We start from the raw sequence: 20,135 nt of genomic DNA on the forward strand, positions 1-20,135 counted from the left end.
GTTAGAGGACGGCCTTGCCCTGAACTCGACAGCCATCAACCCTTCGAACTTCTTGAAGACTGACCGTTCGTCTGCTCTCTCGTTCTTTCTAGGTCGTATAGCTGCGGTTGCTCGTTCTCAATTGACTGTTCGATAGCTCAGAAGCTCTGAGCTTGCGGTAGAAGGCTTAACTAGCTTGTTTGTTTACCCGACCCTTTCTCGCTCGACGGTATGGCCAGCGGAAGGGCGTTTGCGACCCATCTCCGGGCCCCAGGGCAGGAGGGACACGATGAAACCCATAGCAGACACCATATCAAGTCCCAGTCCAACATGGTGAGTGGTGATGTCCTCTTCGTCGTTTCTCTCTGGTGTTGGTTGAGCCGGCTGTGCTGGCTGTGTCTACCTCTAGAGATGATCCTCCGTTGACCCTTCTACAACATCTGTTCTACCCTACGGTATGATTACCCTGGCTAACGTGCTCTGACAGGCCTTCGAGAGTGCCTCGACGAACGTCGCGGCTGCGCAGATGCGTAATGCCCTCAACGCTCTCAGTGACACGGTCAAGGACCCCGCCGAGAAGAAGAGATTCGAGGCCGAGATGGACAACTTCTTCTCCCTCTTCCGCAGATACCTAAACGACAAGGCCAAGGGGAACGTTCTCTCGTGGGACCGCATTGCTCCCCCGCAGCCCAACCAGGTGGTCGAGTATGATGACCTGGGCGAGTCTGCCTCTGTCGAGTACCTCAAGAAACTCGCCGTCGTCAAGCTCAACGGTGGCCTGGGTACCTCCATGGGATGCGTTGGTCCCAAGTCCGTCATCGAGGTCCGTGAAGGCATGTCCTTCCTCGACCTCTCCGTCAGACAGATCGAGTACTTGAACCGCACCTACAACGTCAGCGTGCCCCTGGTTCTGATGAACTCCTTCAACACCGACGATGACACCCAATCCATCATCAAGAAGTATGAAGGCCACAACATCGACATCATCACCTTCAACCAGTCCAGATACCCCCGTATCCTCAGAGATTCACTCCTTCCCGCCCCCAAGAGCTACGACTCGGCCATCAGTGACTGGTACCCCCCAGGCCACGGTGACGTCTTCGAGTCTCTCATGAACTCGGGCACTCTCGACAAGCTCCTCGACCGCGGCGTCGAGATCATCTTCCTCTCGAACGCTGACAACTTGGGTGCCGTTGTCGACATGCGCATCCTGGAGCACATGGTCAAGAACGACGCCGAGTACATCATGGAGTTGACCAACAAGACCAAGGCTGATGTCAAGGGTGGCACCATCATCGACTACGAGGGCAAGGCCCGTCTGCTTGAAATCGCCCAGGTGCCCAAGGAACACGTCAATGAGTTCAAGTCCATCAAGAAGTTCAAGTACTTCAACACCAACAACATCTGGATGAACCTCCGTGCCGTGAAGCGTGTCGTCGAAGAAGGCGGTCTCCAGATGGAGATCATACCCAATGGCAAGACCATCCCGGCCGACAAGAAGGGGGAGGCAGACATCTCCATCATCCAGCTCGAAACCGCCGTCGGTGCTGCCATCCGCCACTTCAAGAACGCTCACGGCGTCAACGTTCCCCGCCGCCGTTTCTTGCCCGTCAAGACCTGCTCTGACCTCATGCTGGTCAAGTCCGACCTATACACCCTCAAGCACGGCCAGCTCGTCATTGACCCCAACCGCTTCGGTGACGCCCCTCTCATCAAGCTCGGAACCGACTTCAAGAAGGTCTCTGACTTCATGAACCACATCCCCAGCATCCCCCGCATCCTGGAACTAGACCACCTCACTATCAGTGGTGCAGTCAACCTCGGACGTGGCGTCACCCTAAAGGGAACCGTCATCATCGTCGCTACCGAAGGCAGCACCATTGACATCCCTCCAGGCTCCATCCTCGAGAACGTCGTCGTCCAGGGCAGTCTTCGCATCCTGGAGCATTAAGTTCCCACCCGCTCTATTCTCACGCCTTTTCCACGGCGTCTCCATTGCCCATCAGGCTCTTTATCGTGTTTTAATCTGTCTACGTGCGAAGTTCCTATTTCAAAGAAAAAAAATGTCGTTGGCGTTGTTTTTTTTAAGTGAGCGTCTGCTAGTCCAAGTGCATATTTACACCTATTCCTTTTCCCTCTGCCCAACATAAAAAAAAATGGACGGTTTCATTTTATCCTCTACGTGAAGGCATGAAACCAATGGAAATGGACATACTCTGCAAGCTTTCCGTATTCTTCTTAATGCTTTGCCTAGCGCTCATTACCCAAACCGCTCTTGTTCGCGAGTCTATGCCTTTAATCATCGCCTGTACCTATTGATGGCGTATGCAATTCATCATATCTCTAGGTCCTAACACTTACCTCTGCTTTTAATACTACATTGAACATGTTATAGGGATATGTCCGATTCTACCCATGATATTATGGCTTAACTAGAGTTGCGACGGTTATAAATAGAAAAAAAGCCCCCGGACCAAAGTACAAATAAAAAGTAGAATAAAACCCGCCAGTGTAGAAAGTATTCCATCATAAGTTGTTATGTCTTTTCACCTCCGGTGCGAAGAGCGGGAACGCCCTGAATAACTAGGATACTGTGCATCACCGCTACTCCCACCATTCCTATCCTTCTTCTTCTTCTCCTTGCCACTATTCCGCAGCCCGTTCTTAAACGTAGACTCCAGCTTCGCAGCATACTTGGCTCGCCTACTGCTCTCGCGTGGCGTTCCGCCAGATGTGTTCACGGGCGGTATAGGGCCGGCAGCAGGAGGCATTGGAGCCAGAGGGGCAGTATACCCCTGGGCCGTGGGGGCCGTAGCAGGGTAGTCGTGATCAGACGTGTCGATGCTACTATCGCTCTCACTCCAGGTTTCATCCTCGCCTCTTCTAGGCCGGGATCGAGAGCGTTCTCGATCCCGATCTCGATCCCTTTCCCTTTCCCTGGTGCTTCGTGACGGGTGGATATGATGATCGTCTATATGTCGGTAGTCCTGGTAATAATGGTGTTGGCGACGAGATGGGGAGCCACGAGAGTGAGACCGAGGACGGATTTCTATACCCTTGGCCCCCCTTGTTTTCTTCGGCCTGGATTCCCGAAGTGATTGGTGGCGATGGGGACGAGATCGAGGGTCTAAATGTGTTGTTTGCTCGTTGTACAGTTCTGTCGTGGGGGATAAGGGCGGAGAACCATGGGGGTTTTCCGCATGAGCGCTGGTTCTTGATCCTCGCCGTGGGCCTGAGGGAGACTGGTTCAGATATATCCTACCATCATCGTCGAACAGGTCTATATATCTAGGGTGGAAAGGGTGGTTGTGATGCTTTGGTGTTGGGAATGCATTTGATGCATCGTCGTCATAGGTCGGTTTGATCTCCGGGATATGTTTCGATGGAGGATATGAGTAGTAAATCTCTGGTTCATCTTCATCTAATCTCCTCCTTGGTGTCTCGTTCACCGAGTGATGTGAAGGTTGCCGCTGGCGGTGCATCGATTCGTGGGAGTGATGTCGGACACGGGATGATCGAGAGGGATAGATGTCTTCATGGATCGTATGCTCCTGGCTGTGCCTATGTTCACTTCTTCGCGCCTGTGGGTTGGAACGGCCATGTTCGATAATGATAATCTCGTCTTCGTCGCCTGAGATCTCTGGGTGTGCCCATGATCGTCTATATGCGCTTGGTGGGCTGGAATGGCCACGATAATGACTTGATGTCTTTGAGCGAGAAACTCCGGCAGGTCGTTCATAACCAACCGTCTTTGGCCCCGAGTCTCCGGTATAGCTGGCTGCTTCAGTATGTCGTAAAGGGTGAGGGATACGGCTATGAGGCTCTCTGGAGTTTTGTCTGGATGCGTGTTGCTTTCTACTCGAGGAGGTGTAGTAGTGTCCCTGACTGAAATAGTCGCCCTCATCTTCCTTAGCTCTTGACTGGTGAGTTCGCACTGCAGGAGATGGGTGTGCATTACTCGAAGGCCTTGGATTGGGCGACGGCCCGGCAGATTCTAATTCTAGGCGGTTACAGACAGTTTCATGCCATTTGACCATATCAGGGTCTGGCTGTGTAGGAAAGGCGGAAGCTGGAATAGACTTGGGAAGCAAGTATCCTTCATGAGCATCAACTATATCAAACATTTCCACTGCCCTCTGGAGGAATGGAGTATGTTCTTCTGGACATAACAAGAGTTGGATTGTCTGCCAGCGAATGAAGCCATGTGGAAGCAAGGCAGGAATGGATGGTGGTTCAAAAGCACTTTTTGTCGGTTGAAGGGTATGGAAGCAGCCCAGAGACTGATATATGAACGACAGAGAGGGACTAGGAGTGTTCAAAAACAAACTATCGTAATTCCCTCCAACCGCACGATAAAAGGCGGCTAATTTCTCAGGAGTAAGCTCCTTTGTAGAAGATGAAGGGTCGAGTTCGGACTATGTACCGTTAGAATTTGTTCTTTTCAACGGGAGTAAATGGTAAAGAGGTCGGAAGGGGGTATAAATACGATAACGCCTGCAAGGCCTAGACATAGCTGTTCGAGTCTCGGAGAGGGACTCTTGTCTGGCTGTATGAGATAGCCCCAGTCAAAGTCCCTTGGGGGTTGCTGTGATTCCATCCTGTTGTACTCTATAAGAGCAACCATTTGTTTGTCTTTTTAAGAATAACAGCGTCTCTTTCTCATATAATCTTGACTATATCTCGAAGAATTGAACTCTCTCTCTTGTCAAGAGGGGCGCGGCTGTCACTTTTAAAGCAGAAGAATGCGGCGCAAACAGGCTGTAATGCAGGGGTTGTTGGCTGCGGGCGCATGGCGGCCTAGGCAGCGAGGCAGCAGTGTCGAATAGCGATCGAAAAAGAGGATAGATGATATGATTTTAGAAGATCACCGTATAGCAAAGAATATCGTACACGAGGATGTGGTATGATATCTATATTTATATATAGATTATCGGTTGCATGTATCTGTCGAGCTTGTGTGGCTGTTCAGTTGTTGCCCAACGGACGAGAAACCTGAGCAAGCGGTTAATATCTGGCACTCCCTATACTTGAACGTCTCTTAACGATTTATATCAGAGCCAGATATAAGGCAGACAGAGACATGAGGACTTACCAGCGATGATCCTATTGAGAATTCCTTTTTTATCAAAGTATCTGCTTCATATCGTCATGTCAGGCTTCGCTTCAACCCGCATCGGGTCACGAGCGAGCAAGGGTTCGATATAAGTTCCAGGCTGTTCGGAGTACTCTACATTGTACTATGTATGTATAGATCGGAAGAAAAGCCAGTTAGAATAAGAAAAGAGAGGAAAAAGCACTTATTCGAAAAAACAACGATGTCAAGGTAACTTCCGGGAAGTTTATGGGCGAAAGTCGGCTTCATCCCATGGAATTTCTCTCCAGGAACCACCAACCCTGCCACAGGCTTGCAAGTCTCTATCAAGTGCTTCGGAGTAAAGTTGACACCGTTCGAGTTTGTCCCGATTTATGACGCAATTCAACCAGTACGTATTGATTGTCTAGTATACATGTCTTCACACTGGGGATAGATTATTATTTTTTATGTCGTTAAAAAGGACCCAACGCCTTGCTCTGAAAACCAGCAAATTATATCCACCTATTGCACCCAGCTGTCCGTCAAGAGTACCTTGTTGTGCGGCAGAAGGCCATTCTTCTCCAAGGTGTATGCAACTAGGCCCCAAGTAGGGCTCAGTATCGCTTCCTCGTCGGTTCTGGGCTAGGGCTGCGGGTCATGCTCCGTTCGTCCCGACCTCTCAGCCTCAACCACTTTTTTGTCGAAAGGTCCAACTCTCGATCCAACTCCTCGCTAGGTTCTTTGCGATGGATGAAATTGCAAAACCCGCCTCGGACGCATCCTTCGCCGCTATTCAGTCGACAGCACGCTTCTCGAAAATCGGTGACGGGAGATAGTTCGCAATAGATCGGCCGTGCGGCATACCAGCGAGAGTTCAGCGCATCACAGGCCTTTTGCGCAGAGTCTTCGTACTTGAATCTCGCATATACGTTTCCGATCAGATCTGGAGAAAGTACCGGTTAGCTATTTATTCGTTTCCGACGCAGTTCTAGAAAGGGGCCCAACGTACGATCGTTATTATTCTCACACACCACTACCTCTTCAATCTCGCCATACTTGCACATCTCACACCAAAAGTCCTCATAGAAGGCATCGAAATGGTTCTGAAGCTGGCTGGGATTCATCTTATTCTTGGAGTCGTATTGCGGGTTTTGGTAGAGGTTGGGTAGTAGGATGGTCTGCGAGTATGATGGCTTGACGTGCTTTCGCGAACAGCGGTCGCCATGACGGCAGGCGCCGATTTTGTAGTAAAACGAGCAGTTCACCTACGCGACAGGCGAGTCCGTTAGCTCATTGCCACAAGAGCAACTCGAGAGGAGCTTACCTTATCTTGCTCAGTTCCGAAGATGGAAGCGAGATAGTTGGCCATTGTAATAGTTCGTGGAGCTGGATGATAAATACGAAAATGCAACGTAATAGCTTGGACTTAGATCGGTGACAGAAGCTGGCTTGTCTTTGGTTTTTGATGCGAAGATCGAACGTTCTTTTCGGCTTCAAGTTTGAACTTTTGAGGATTTCAAAGTCGGGGTGGCAAGTCACGTGAAGCGGTTATTCTCCGGGATAACTTTAATACGATAGCTCTGGAGTTTTTCCGAGATCTCTTGACAAGTCTATATTTGATATTTAACATTTCATGTTTGATAAGATGAAGTGGATGAATTGGTAGATAGGATAGATATTCACAGATAACGAAAGTATAAGAATATAAAGTTTGTCAGTGTTGAATGGTCCTGGTTTATAACATCTATATGCACCAAGGATCTAGATATGGACTACAATTGAATTGCCCAGTATGATATTAACCTAGTTAGGCAGCTAGCATAAAGGGGGCTCCTAATATTAACTATTCTTTTAGTTACAGGGTGTGGTAACTAATACTTATATTTTATAACTATCTCAGGGCAGTCACATAGAGGAGATGCACTTTATTGAGAATACACTCACTTTGTATGCAAGATGAAGCATACATATAAATAGAAGAAGATTTTGATAGTAACAAAAGGGTACCAAGTAGAGAACCCTTCAAGTCTTGAAAATTTTCTCTTAAATTTCTACTCTACTCTTCTCTTCTCCTACTACCTTTCTCTATCGGTAGCCCGCACGGGACAAAGCCCGCTCTTAGTAGGTCTGCCTCCGGATATTAATCCCCCCTACCATTAAGCATGATCTTCCTGTTGTTTCTAAATATTACCAAGGCTGCCTTTTTTGTTGAACTCTTTGATGTTATTATGGCTTTGTTTAGAGGGGGAAGTTTCTCCATGTTTAGGGCTCTATCTCAAGCTATAAAAAGACAGTGTTCCTGCTGGACTTCCTCTTCTCATTAAGTCTTCTAGACCTTGGATACTCCTTTAGATTAAGGGATATAATAATATTAAAATGGCCCCTATTATTAGGGCATTCTGTTATGAACATTATCTGTTTAAAGGCTAACAAGGGAATATAGCAATAATTATATCTATAATGCCTTCCCCTACGCCATCCTCATATGTTGAAATAGCGTCAGTTCCTGAGTACACCAATCCCGAGCTGGTAAAGACTCCCTGTGGAAATCTCACGATCACAAGCGGTTTAGAGAAATATAAAGTCTCATACCCCCCGAAAGTTCCGGCATTTCACTACCTAGGTGAGTTGAATGATAGCATGAAGCCAATCTATCCTCAAGGCAATGGCCGGTCTTTTGTCATCAAAGGGAGCGTCTACTATATTTTCGAAACAACTGTCCGGAAAGATGCAAAAGGAGAGATAGTGGGTGAAGCTACAAACTCAGTCGCACTGGTATCAGATCCAGATGTGAATCCGATTGCAAACATTGCTGTACCCATTAATAGAAGCATGCACCCTTTCTTGCCCCTATCAAAGAATGAAGAGGAGCTAGAGAAAGATGGCGCCATCAAGGTCATTCTTGGAATGCCTGGAGGCCTTTGCAAGCCTCAGCTAGACGCAATTGGAGGGTATATCTGGTTTGAGAAGTACATCCAGACCTGTTCTCCGCAGGGCGATCTCAGAAATACTTTCCAAGGCGTCGGCCTGGCTATCGCGGTCCGGAATGTAAATACAAATGAAGTGAGAGGGGAACGGATCAAACACGATGAGCTTCTTTTCAAAGCAAGTGAACCAGCGTTTGGTGCATTCTGCTCGGTGCTGGTGAATAACTTCTTCTATGTCTGGGGAAAACTTGGGGAGGATATCTATTTGGCCCGGGTCGAGAGATATGAGCCCGATAATCGCAGTGCATACGAATATTGGGACGGATATAAGTTCATGCATGATATCACAGCGGCAGTGCCTGTGTTTAGCGGTTATACATCCGGAACAGTTATGCGCTCGAAGATGTTTGGTCATATGTACAACTGGGTTTTTATTGGGGGAACAAAGATAAACAGGCCAGTGGTGGCCATTGGCATGGCTCGCGAGATCCAAGGTCCATATATAATGTATGATCTGATCAATTCCGAGGAGATTCACCCTATGCTTCGAGAGGTACACTCTGTGTATGCGCATCAATGGGCATTTGATGAGAAGAAGGGCCAACTTCTGGTGAGCTGGAACGAGTGTGATACTAGAAATGTTGTTGCAGTGAAACTCCAGCTTGCAATAAGTAAGATACCCCCTATCCTAACGGGTGCGTTAATGAAATTGACATCTTTCTAGGCCATCAAGGGGCCTTCTGGAAAGATATCTCGTTTGTCTATATGCCATGTAAGTGAGCTCGGGCAGAGGACTGAATATCTAGAAATACATTGCTGACAACTCTCCAGCGGTTGTGTCTTCCATGATCATGGGCCGGGCAGAGATAATTAAGACATTGGCTCAGGTGAAGACTGCAGTGTGTGAGTGTTCTCTCCTTACTGCGAGTAGGCGGAAGCTAACATACAATAAATCTAGGCGAGATCGAACACGATAGAGACGGAAAGACCATCATCAAGATCCTTGCGAAGGAAAAGGCCACAGTAGACGCAGTGGCAAGTTCAATCTGCAATCTTACCAGCTCTTGGTGCGATGAATTGCTCAGGGCCAGGATGGAGGCGAGAGGCCTTTTGCTGAGAAGGGTGCTGAAATGGTTTTTCTGAGTTGTTTACCATGTTGGCAACTCTAGTATCTCGCGATTCTAGGTTGCTTCATAGACCTTATCTATCATCATATAGATGTACTTCAACAAACGTAAGAGAAATGCCGAAATTTGATCCTCGGCGTTCCGCTCCGGCTAGCGCGGGTCCCTGGCGCCGAGCCGCCCGCCTAACTCACATAAATAACCCCGGCAAACGCGATGTTTCTCCGCATTCTTGTTCAAACCTCCCTTTGGATTGCCAGTAGCATATCGTCTGCAAGTCACTCTTTCAGCGGCACTACTGTGTGTCACAGTCTAGCCAAAATGCTTCCCCCCTTTGATTACTTCCAGTATCGCAGTGCTCGGTAAGTTAGGTGGCCTGACTCTCCCCTAGTCTAGCCAGGTCGTCGTTTCAGGTACTAACTAGGTCTACAGCAACTTCAAGCGCAACCAGAGGACTCAGCGCTTCGCTTCTCTGCCATCCGTCTACCATGCTCCATTCTCTGCCTTTGATCAGTCGGTGATCGATAAGCCAATCGAAGAGCTCGTTCAAGATGTACACAAGGGTGCCCTCTCTCCCGTCGATGTATTACGTACCTACGGCAAGATTGCCATCAAGGCTCAGGAACGATGCAATTGTATAACGGAATTGTTGATTCCAGAGTCTGAGGAATGGGCAAAGTCAGGCATCAACATTCAGGGACCATTGGCCGGTATTCCAGTCTCGCTGAAGGATTCCATCCAGGTTGGGGGCTTTGATACCTCAGTGGGATATACGAGGTATACCCGCCAGCCAGCTGCAAAGGACGGTGCTCTTGTCAGGCTGTTGAAGGATGCAGGTATGATTACCGCTTTTTATAGCCACATTATTATTTCCCTCTCTAACATACAATGTAGGCGCTGTTCCATACGCAAAGACTGCTCTCCCCATCACACTGCTCTCTTTCGAATCTACGAACGATCTTTGGGGTGTTTGCCGTAACCCCCATGGCACCGACTACACCCCCGGTGGCTCCTCGGGAGGTGAAGCCTCCCTTTTGGCTATGGGAGGTCGTATCGGTGTTGGTTCTGATGTTGCTGGCTCCGTCCGTCTCCCTGCTGCATGGAGTGGTTGCTATTCCCTCCGCTGCAGCACGGGTCGATGGCCAAAGGCCGGTGTCAGCACCAGTATGGCCGGACAGGAGGGTGTCCCCAGTGTTTTCAGCCCTATGGCACGAACGCTCAACGACCTGACTTACTTCGCCCGTTCCATAATCGGAATGGAACCGTGGAAATATGACACTACCGTCCACCCAATCACCTGGAGAAGCGACATGGAAAATGACGCCAAGACGAAGAAGCTCCGAATCGGTGTTATGAGATCTGATGGTTTGTTATGTCTACTCTTCTTTCCCTTTAATTAACCCTTTTTACTAACACGAGGCTCGCAGGTGTTGTTCCACCAACTCCAGCCATTGCCCGTGGAATCAACACTACCGTTGCTGCTTTGATAGCAGCCGGACATACCATAGTCGAAGTCAAGGAACCATCGACTGCCACCTCCTTGATGGGTCTTAACCTTGCATCCCTTCTACTTAACTCTGATGGCTGCGAAACTTTCAACTCTCACCTACAAACTGGTGAATCTTCTGATCCAGGTGCCGTCCACCTAACCAATTTCTCCTGGTTCTATTGGCCATTCCGCTATGCCTATTACCTGTTCGTACGATATATCAAGCGTGATGCTACCTGGGCATACCTTCTCCGTGACTTTGGCCTTAAGACTGCTACCCAGCAATGGAAGCTTGTTGCTCAACGTGAAACTTTCCGTGCTACATGGCACGATTGGTGGAACGCCAAAGAACAAGACTTTGATTTCATTCTCTGCCCTGTCAACGCTACTCCTGCTCTACCACATGGTGCTATGACTGATGCCATCAGCGCTTGTGGCTACACTTTCTTCTGGAACATGCTTGATTACTCTGCCGGTGTCATCCCAGTCGGACACGTCGATTCCAAGAAGGATGCCCTCGTCGGCCCCGACGGCAAGAAGGGCAAGAACGTGTATAAGCGCGTGCTGAAGAACTTGGGCGTTGACAGTGCCGTTTCCCGCGGTGCTTGGAAGTACTACGATGCTGATGCTATGCACGGTCTACCTATTGCCGTCCAGGTTGTTGGTCGAAGATGGCACGAGGAAAAGGTTATTGGATGTATGCATGCCGTTGAGAAGGCGTTGGAAGAGTACAAGGGCCCTGGTGGAGAGGGTGGAAAGTACCAGCTCTTGGAGATTGACTAGGTGATTGGTGCTGGCGTGTTTCGACCAGACTATTTATTTCTTATAATAGCTAGCCTTCATTGTGCTATCGTCAACCATTTTCTAGTCATTTCATCTGCTCTTGCATCAGATAACTTCTCTATCTAAGTGGTGGTATATATCTAATCTGTTTAAAGGTTCTATTCATATCAACTATTATAAAGACAGAAACATTGGGATTATGCATTATGTGGGATAGCACCGTATGACAAGGTTCGATCCAATCTATCGAACGAATGAAGGAGGTCGATTTGCTCTGCGTCTCGCTCTTCATCGGTAGAAGAATCATCTTCAACAGCACGCTCAACAGAAATCCATAATCTCCCCACCACCGTACCGTTGTGGTTTGATTCCATATCCACCTCTGAAGGTAGGTCAAGGGAGCAATATACCGCAGACTTGTGCCAAACGAACAAAGTCAGTGCCCCTCCAGCTAAGATTGTACCGGCTGTTAGTAACATATTTACTGGTACAGGGTCTCCGCCAAATTCTTTTAAAGTGATCAATTCCAATGGCGCCTGAAGGAAACTTCCCATGCTGGCTGCAAATATTATCAGGCCATACACTTTCCCGAATGTCTGAAACCCAAATATCTTTGCCGCATAGTCGGAGACTGCTGTATAGAAGTACGGGCGAAATAGTGTAAAGAGGACAATGTTAATATATCCCATAAATATACTGTTAGGAATACAGCCGAAAATGCCGATTATTGTAGTTATCGTAACAAGGATGAGTAGCATGAGTGGTAAGGTGGCATAATCGAGAAGTATCCCTACGAACGGGGTAGCAATAAGCCCCCCAAGAGGTAATAGATAATCGAATAGGTGGTTTAATGATCTGGCGAGGGATGGGGAAGACAAGAGGTATTCGTATTGTACGTAGAGCGTTGATATGAAATAATTTATCCGAAGGAACTGGCCCATTGCAAAGACAGTCAAGAGGATAAACCATAATGAACTGATCTGTTCTGATGCTGGTAACGCGTGTAAGGTGCCCCACAACTGATTATTTGTATGCTGCGCTCGACCGGTCTTCCTACCCGATAGGGATGTCCAGGTATCTATGATATTCTTGTAGTCCTCTTCTTCAAGTAGAGTCTTCACTTTGCACACTATGTGGTGATACCCCGGAAACTGCCCGGCCGGCTCGAGACATGAGCCATCACGGAGCCGGGCATCTTCCGTTTCTTCCGCCAAAACGTTTTCCGCATACGCAATAAGCTCTCCAACCGTGCTGTAGGGATTCGATGGCATAAGAAAAACCTGCGAAGCTAGGATAAGGCTTGGAACAGCGAGGTATATAGTAAACAAGACCTTAAGTGTAAGTTTTGTGCTGTGTACCTCGCGGAATAGCAGGAAAAGGGCGCTCGATATATCAAAGGCGGCAGTCAAAGTTGACAGTATGAATCCAGAACGTTTCGGGAAAGTGTTTGATAAATGGAAAGAAGATATAAACACGGCTGACCCACCCATCGCCATGAGGGTATATCCGCATAAATGCCTATCATACGGGAAATGTGAGGCAGACGTAAATAAAAGAGATCCCATAGCTAGAAGAATAGCACCAATTCCGCTGGTTAATCGAGGGCCATACTTGTCGAGAATGGCGCCGCTCGGCAAGGCAAAGATATTTGACGCAATTACTGATACAGTGAACATGAAATTAAGCCTATAATAACGGTTTAGTGATCAATTTACGACAAGCCATGAAATATAGGATAAAATACCGCAACTCTTGCCGATAACACACCCTTGCTCCCTGGTCAAAATCATCTTTTGTGCATAAATGGTTATACACACCTTCCTCTATGAGGACCGGTTTTAGTGCAGCGTAGCCAAAAATGATGCCTGACGATAAGGAGCAGTATATCACAGAAATAATAACTTGTGCTATTTCAAACGAATATTATGGATTAGTTGGTTACTTTTTTGGTTACAGTCGTTGAAGGTCTAGGGCAGCAAAGATAGCAAATACCCCATTCTCCTGAACTCACCTATTCTTCTGGTCCTGCTGACATCGTGAGCACAAGATACACTAGGTCTCTTCCAACGGTGGTAGTTGGCCATGTCTCCTTGCTGGCTCAAGTACGGGCCTAACCAGACTGTCCACCTCTGTGTAAAACACGTAGATGTAAATGGCTTTTACATGGCATGTTCTATGATACACTCTAACGGCGTACGTTTTGGGGTATAGAGCAGGCCAGGTACCGATGATAACTCCGTTTAAACTGGCTAGCAACGAAGATAGCTAGTTTTAGAGGTATGTCCATATGGAATCAAGAGCAAATCAGGAATGTTGTCGTGAAGCGTAGAAAAGAAGTCCACGAAAAGAGAACTTAAAAGGTCGTTGAAGCTCGCGAGTCTCACGTGAACAAACCAGCTTATCTAACGTAACTCCTTATGACGTCATGCATCCTAGGCCAGAAGTCACCACACCACTTTCTTGGCGCCATATAAACATATAGATTATACCTAAGTAATGTTAACTTTAAAACTACTTTTATCTTAATATTATTATATATAAAGGTACCTCTTATTTTTTTTTAGGTACTTTAGGGTCTTTACTATTCTCTTTACACATAATCTTTTAAAAATTAAAAGACTTCTGTATTTTATAAAAAAATAATTAAAAAAGGAATTATAAATATATTATTTTAGGTATACGTACTTATGAAATGGGACTATATGTGCGTTCAAGCCTTCTCTCTGCTCGTTGTATATCAATCTTTTTTAATTTATATCTTACTGCTTCTCGATTTGATATTGTCTTTTAGAAACTGTCGTTTAACGTGGTTTCTATTAGAACAATACATAATAAAATGTCAAATATAACCAGTCTCTCTGCCGCCAATTGGTGCGGGTCGCCTTTTTGGCCGAATGGCAGATTCTGACATAAAAGTTTCCATCTACCATATGAATACTATGTATGGTGAATATATAGACCCCACTGCGTAGCTATCGCATGTATGAAACAAAAGGGGAGCTATCATCTATGTGGAGCTGGCCCTTCGTATATATATAGCAAAATTGTGTACTATGTAACGCACTCGGTGTTTTAAGGTTAAGAATTCGGAACTGAACCAGCCGTGAATGTTTGACAGCCTACCTTGAGCTCCTCAGGCAACAGCTGGTGGATGTGAAGCCGAATAAGGTGCAGGCGTAGGATAGCAAGACTATCTATGTAACTCAATGTTTCCACCCATTGGTTGTATCTCTGCATTCTGAACATGACCCAAGCCACTTTTAGGATCACCGAACCATATCACAAGAGGAGTATCTAAGATCGCCGAGTTGCTCAAATGCCACCTTGCAAAAACAATTGCTCAAATACCGCCCTCTTTGCCGGTCTAACCTGATAGAGTAAATCTCTTACATTTGGATTACACTCGCTCAGCGGTATATACACTCTGTTCTGTGGTGTAATAGCAAGCTACTCTACTTATTTTTTAAATCCTATTGGCAATATATATATAGATGCACATTCAAGGGATGAGATAGATGTGCTCTTATGCCTAATAAGTACCTGGTGGTGGAATGTATACATACTATGTATATAAAACCAATACAAGAGCTTTACTCCATCAGGTAGACAGACAAAAAAAGTCAAGCAATTGTTTTGCAAAAAGTGGCATTTGAGCAATTACATAGTAGGCGTATCTAAAATATATTCCAAAGCTACCCTACGCTTCCGATCTCTAAATCTCACCCAACCCATAGCAAATATGCGCCACGTTGGCTGTCCCAATGGTTGCTAGAGATATAGTGGATAGTTCCATTAGTTAAATCTCCAATTTCCAGGTTAAAGTTATCGGAACGTATAACTTGTCAAATCAACCTTAGACCAAAGCCTCTCTGATGCCCAATCCTTCAGATGGATATTTCCGAGGGAAAAGTCTACGTATGCCTCGAGAGGCTGGTTTGGGACATGGAGCAATGTACCAGCACTCCGTATATTATTTTTATTTCCCAACGAGCCATCTTTTTATAATAACAAAACGGTATACGGGAACATCCCCGGCACATCACGAAATATGGTACACCGACTCTCCGCGGCTTGCTATTCAGAGGATACGTATATGGATGGAGAAGAAAGTTTGGTCAAGATAGAAATATGTGATGCATCAACCCATATGCATCCAATTTTCGGGCCTGCATGTTTTCTCGTTGCATGAGATCAACCAAGGAGACACTGGTGTACAGTGTAACATAATATGCCAGCCGTGGGGGATATAACCACGGTCAAAGCACATCAATGCCAGGACTGATTGTTTTTTAACCAGGTTACACTTCCCGTTAGCATCCTCGCGCTCAATCGTTAGCTCATACAAACTTGATATACTGCATTTTAATACTTCCCCAACTGCCCATCAGTATCAGCAAAAAATGGAACGATTCCCCATATCAGCCGGGCCCGACGTCATTTTCGAAAGCTTCAAGAAGAATGGGGTGGTGGTGATTGAAAATTTCCTGACCAAGGATCAGTTGGACAGGTTTACTGCCGACATCAACCCTGCGCTGGATAAACTGGTCCAGGGGTACACTACCGGCCTAGAAGGTACGGAGGCGGATGATTTTTATGGAAAGAAGACCAAAAGACTAGGCCAGCTAGCAACAATAAGCCCCGTGTTTCGTCATGAGCTTTTGGAGAACGACTTGATGCATTCCTTGTTGGAGCGTGTCTTCATCGAATCTCCGGTGGATGGATACTGGATGAACACAAGTGATGTCATTGAAATCGGTCCTGGAAGCAAGCCGCAGCCTATCCATCGTGATCAAGAGTTATACCCTCCATGGAACATAGGAGGACCTGCCATGCCGGAAGCAGTTTGCAACTTCATGACTGCACTCACTCCATTCACGGCCGAAAATGGGGCAACGCAGATGGCTCCAGGAACCCATCTCGAGGCAATCTCTGAGCGCCTTGAGAACGGAGAATTACCAGGCTCTCACAACACCATCCCAGCGACCATGAACCCAGGAGACTGTGCATTTTTTTCAGGGAAGATTCTTCACTATGGCGGTGGAAATAATACCACTGATATATTCCGTCGTGGTCTTTCGATGAGCTTCATTCGCAGAATATTGTCTCCAGAACAAGCACACCCACTTTCTGTTCCTCGCGATATTGTTGAGTCCATGGCATATCGAGGCCAGGCAATGCTAGGATTCCGAAGTCAATGGCCCGTCATGGAGTATGGGCCAAATGTAATCTGGTCTTACCAAGGGTCGGATATTGGGAAGAAGCTGGGACTTGGGGACAAGAATTGAAATCGCGGCATTTCAGCAGGTAGATTTATATGGTGATATTATTACTCGCCTTTCTCTGCAATGATTTATGCCACAACGTTCTAGTTGGATGTTAAGGTCAACCAGTCGTGTCATGCTTGACAACATATATTTCCTTGATAATCTTGCCTCATAGTTAGAGTCGATATGAAGGTTTGTCCAATATATTGCCTAGAGCACGCGTGCGTTAAATGCTGAGTTGAGGCTGGTTTCTTTACGGAAGCCGCCGTTTCAAGCATAAAAAAGCTGTTGCTCTAGCTTCCTATTATACGTACTTCTCAGCCTCCTGGAGACAAGCTTCACCCTACCCACGAGGCTGCTTTCTCGAGCATTGTTAGAGCCCGGTCAAATGCCATTCATAACAACATCTCTTTACATTAACCAAAATACTCTTCTCAGCTTCCCCATATATGCGGTTAGCAAATGATCTGTCTCATTCACAATTTATCTCTCGCGCATCCAGTTCCTATCGCCGGTCTCGCAGCAGCTTGCCAATTGCACGTATGTGCTCCCTTATTATCCAATCGCTAGACAGGTTCAAATCTCAAACAATGTACTTTACCCCCTTAATATCCCAAAGAGTACCTTCATACTCCGTATATCAGAAGGATTAATGTGACAAAACGTAGGCCTCAGAACGAACAAGGATACTGAGCTTGTTGACGTCGGTAATAGACGGCAGAAACGGCCCTCCAAAGTCGGTGATTTTAGCCTCGTAGAAGAATACAATCTCGCTTCCTTTTCCTAGCGAAATGAAAGGAACTTCGTTGGAAATCTGTTTCCAAGGCGCATGAACAGCTTTACCTTGAAAGAGATAGATTAGGTACGGTAAGTGCGGGCTACTGGAAAAGGAGAGCGGCTCGGATTAATTTTACCCCATATATGTCGATTGCTTATATAATAATATAAGGAATCCGGTTCGGGCCGAAGAAGTATAAAAGCTTAAAATCCCTTTTTCAATTCTATTGTTGGTGAGATTTATTGAATACAAAAAATACCATGATGCGTTACTTTCGGGCTCCTTTGCTCTAAGAGATATCCTGCATTAATGCCTGATCTCTTGGACAGATTATGACTTTTTTCAGATCCGTGTGGACGGCATCCTTGCCATACAAGATGAGGATCAATTTAGCCTTACCCCTAAGAGATTACAAAATACTTTGAGTAAAAGCTCCAATTGTTTCTGTTTTTCACGCAAGGTAACACTGCTCCATATGGCTTACCACAGCTTCCTGTAATACTTGAATTATTGGGCTTGATCTCCTTATATATGGAAGATTGTATGGACTTCACGGAAAGAGTGTCTGCACCTGTTGGAATTGCTAATCCTTGTACGTCAACACTGGATAGCTTAACTAGTGTATGGCATTTCTTATAATTGAACCCTAGGAAGTGACACAATTAACTAACTTCATATTAAGTCCCCCGCATGCTATGTTTCTAACAAAAGCAGTTATTACCTCCGGCTCACCATATGCAGGCTCTTGACGTAGTGTTTACCGTTCAAACGGGATATCAAGAATTCTATACATTGCTATTGCCGACTTTGACGGCATGGACGGTCATCTCGAATAGTGGAAATGCAGGAACAATATTAAAACAGCGACCCATTTGCTTTGCATTAATCTTTGAAGTTTGGAAGAGGTGGGAGCATACGGAGACTAACAAACTCATCCAATATCTTTCTCATGGACTCGAGGGTGTCTACTGCGCCAAACCAGCCGAGTTTATGGCCCTTGCTCCGGCTTGTAGTGTAAACTGGTTAGCTTTTGCATTCATATAACCAAATAAAATAGGTAGCATAAAATTCCTTGATGCAAAAACACAGTACTCACCTGAACTGAAGGGGCCATGCCATGAATAAAGCACTGTCCGCAAAGCTGAAGAGGCGATGAATATCCTTTGCACTCTGGAATGGGTTAGCTTGCAAGTTGTATCTCTGGCTCAATACTGTCCATGCTTCCTGGACTTCAGGGTCAGTAGCCCACTGAGAGAGTGCATATTTCAGTCGAATGGTGCCTCGTGGTCCAAATCTGTCAGGGTACAAGTTAACAACTGCGTTTACTTCCCGAGATAAAACCGAGAGTCGACTTACCCTCTTGGTGGCGGCTCATACTGAGTGGGAATTGAGATATATTCTGATTTTTCATCATCGGGAACATGATACGGTAAGTCATACCAACTCGCAAATATGGGCCAAAATGCCGCCCAAGTGAAGGCGCTGTTGTCGCACGCATTGAATGCCTGATTCGCAGCTTTTGGGGTTAAAACCGCCCATTCCTCAAGGTAGCTGTTTAGGGTTGCAGTGGACAAGTCCACAGGCATCATATACGAGGCGAGCTCTCCTGGATACACAAGCGGCCGTCCAAGATATGCCTGTATAGCGCCGAAGATACCCAGAGGATACATCATGTTCATGGCGGCCTCTTTTACAGCACCGAGGACAAAGGATGGCATAACTACATTCCAGCTGGCTCCTGTCTCTTCGCAGTATCTGAAGAGCACATCTTCCTGATTGTAGTAGAAGTTGGGCTCCAGCAGGACTCGTGGATCGCCCTCCCTTTGCGGCGTCATGGCTGGACCAAGATGGAGGCCATAGTTTTTGGCGCCGGTCTGGAGCATAACTCTCTTGGGCACAATTCCCGCAAGTTTAAGGGACTCAAGGAAGTTTGAAAGCATCGCCGCTACACAAGGGCCGCAACTCATCAGTCGAGCAACTCTGGTTCAGGGGAAGAAATAAAAAGAACAAAAAAAAATCATCACCAACGGGCCTGCATATACATACTGTTGACCCTGACTAACTCGTCCGCAGCTGACCATATCCCACCACCATCCTTGGGCTCGGGTTGGATGTATGAAAAGAAGAATACATAGTCACTAGACAAACAAGGATGGTTTAGTTGTATACACCTTGAAGCGGTTAATTCGGCTGGGGAGTCGAAACTGCTCACGCTTTCACCCCTTTTTCCCTCATGGCTTTAGCTAACTCGAGCGGTGTGCTGTTTAGAAAATCCAATGGGATATGCTGAACGTTGGTCTTCCATTTTGTGGCTACCAAAGGCGCCCGCCTTGACATCGAATAGACGTTTGTCCACCTTTCTGGCGATTCAGCCAGGACTCGTAGCATATGATGGCCGGATATCCCATTTGCTCCTGTCACGATGGCGGATAGGCCCGTCAACGACTCTGGGAATACTGGCAGGCCATGGTAGATGCCTTTGGACTGGACTCTGTTCACAGCGTGTAGCTTCTCGTCGTTGATGAACATGATGAGAATCTCCCTGGTTGATATGAGACGAAAAAAAGGAGGGCAGGTCTTCGAAGGCCGCCGCCCTTCAACTTATAGCGATCTTTTTATTCCTACTTGAATGTTTAGGGACCTCACCTGCTCCTTGGATGCATAACTGGCGCAAAATCACGCTGCTTACTGCATAATCAAAGGCTTATGGTGCACCT

At 46.6% G+C, this 20,135-nt stretch overlaps 8 protein-coding genes across 8 annotated transcripts; 4 read left to right on the top strand and 4 right to left on the bottom strand.

The window, feature by feature from the left end:
- Nucleotides 1-210: 210 nt before the first annotated feature.
- Nucleotides 211-1,930, top strand: MCYG_05690 (UTP-glucose-1-phosphate uridylyltransferase; the record flags this gene model as incomplete). The annotated part of the gene is made up of 2 exons (XM_002845775.1): nt 211-312; nt 467-1,930. The coding sequence occupies 2 exons, from the start codon at nt 211-213 to the stop codon at nt 1,928-1,930; spliced, it is 1,566 nt and encodes a 521-aa protein (XP_002845821.1).
- Nucleotides 1,931-2,525: 595 nt separating this feature from the next.
- On the bottom strand, nt 2,526-4,576 carry MCYG_05691 (conserved hypothetical protein; the record flags this gene model as incomplete). The annotated part of the gene is made up of 2 exons (XM_002845776.1): nt 2,526-4,394; nt 4,466-4,576. 2 exons carry the CDS (start codon nt 4,574-4,576, stop codon nt 2,526-2,528), a joined length of 1,980 nt encoding a protein of 659 aa, XP_002845822.1.
- Nucleotides 4,577-5,667: 1,091 nt separating this feature from the next.
- Nucleotides 5,668-6,422, bottom strand: MCYG_05692 (splicing factor U2AF subunit; the record flags this gene model as incomplete). Its single annotated transcript, XM_002845777.1, has 3 exons — nt 5,668-5,996; nt 6,063-6,318; nt 6,378-6,422. 3 exons carry the CDS (start codon nt 6,420-6,422, stop codon nt 5,668-5,670), a joined length of 630 nt encoding a protein of 209 aa, XP_002845823.1.
- Nucleotides 6,423-7,513: 1,091 nt separating this feature from the next.
- Nucleotides 7,514-9,123, top strand: MCYG_05693 (conserved hypothetical protein; the record flags this gene model as incomplete). The annotated part of the gene is made up of 4 exons (XM_002845778.1): nt 7,514-7,619; nt 7,677-8,651; nt 8,705-8,752; nt 8,939-9,123. 4 exons carry the CDS (start codon nt 7,514-7,516, stop codon nt 9,121-9,123), a joined length of 1,314 nt encoding a protein of 437 aa, XP_002845824.1.
- Nucleotides 9,124-9,425: 302 nt separating this feature from the next.
- Nucleotides 9,426-11,376, top strand: MCYG_05694 (acetamidase; the record flags this gene model as incomplete). The annotated part of the gene is made up of 4 exons (XM_002845779.1): nt 9,426-9,466; nt 9,537-9,940; nt 9,999-10,469; nt 10,532-11,376. The coding sequence occupies 4 exons, from the start codon at nt 9,426-9,428 to the stop codon at nt 11,374-11,376; spliced, it is 1,761 nt and encodes a 586-aa protein (XP_002845825.1).
- A 197-nt stretch (nt 11,377-11,573) lies between these two features.
- Nucleotides 11,574-13,460, bottom strand: MCYG_05695 (conserved hypothetical protein; the record flags this gene model as incomplete). Its single annotated transcript, XM_002845780.1, has 3 exons — nt 11,574-13,062; nt 13,121-13,283; nt 13,388-13,460. 3 exons carry the CDS (start codon nt 13,458-13,460, stop codon nt 11,574-11,576), a joined length of 1,725 nt encoding a protein of 574 aa, XP_002845826.1.
- A 2,316-nt stretch (nt 13,461-15,776) lies between these two features.
- On the top strand, nt 15,777-16,661 carry MCYG_05696 (phytanoyl-CoA dioxygenase; the record flags this gene model as incomplete). The annotated part of the gene is made up of 1 exon (XM_002845781.1): nt 15,777-16,661. One exon carries the CDS (start codon nt 15,777-15,779, stop codon nt 16,659-16,661), a length of 885 nt encoding a protein of 294 aa, XP_002845827.1.
- Nucleotides 16,662-18,300: 1,639 nt separating this feature from the next.
- On the bottom strand, nt 18,301-19,947 carry MCYG_05697 (aldo-keto reductase family protein; the record flags this gene model as incomplete). Its single annotated transcript, XM_002845782.1, has 5 exons — nt 18,301-18,424; nt 18,515-18,712; nt 18,775-19,363; nt 19,465-19,556; nt 19,631-19,947. The coding sequence occupies 5 exons, from the start codon at nt 19,945-19,947 to the stop codon at nt 18,301-18,303; spliced, it is 1,320 nt and encodes a 439-aa protein (XP_002845828.1).
- Nucleotides 19,948-20,135: the final 188 nt, after the last annotated feature.

Source organism: Microsporum canis, genomic scaffold (genome assembly GCF_000151145.1).
Source record: "Microsporum canis CBS 113480 supercont1.5 genomic scaffold, whole genome shotgun sequence".
NCBI classification, from domain to species: Eukaryota; Fungi; Ascomycota; class Eurotiomycetes; order Onygenales; family Arthrodermataceae; genus Microsporum; species Microsporum canis.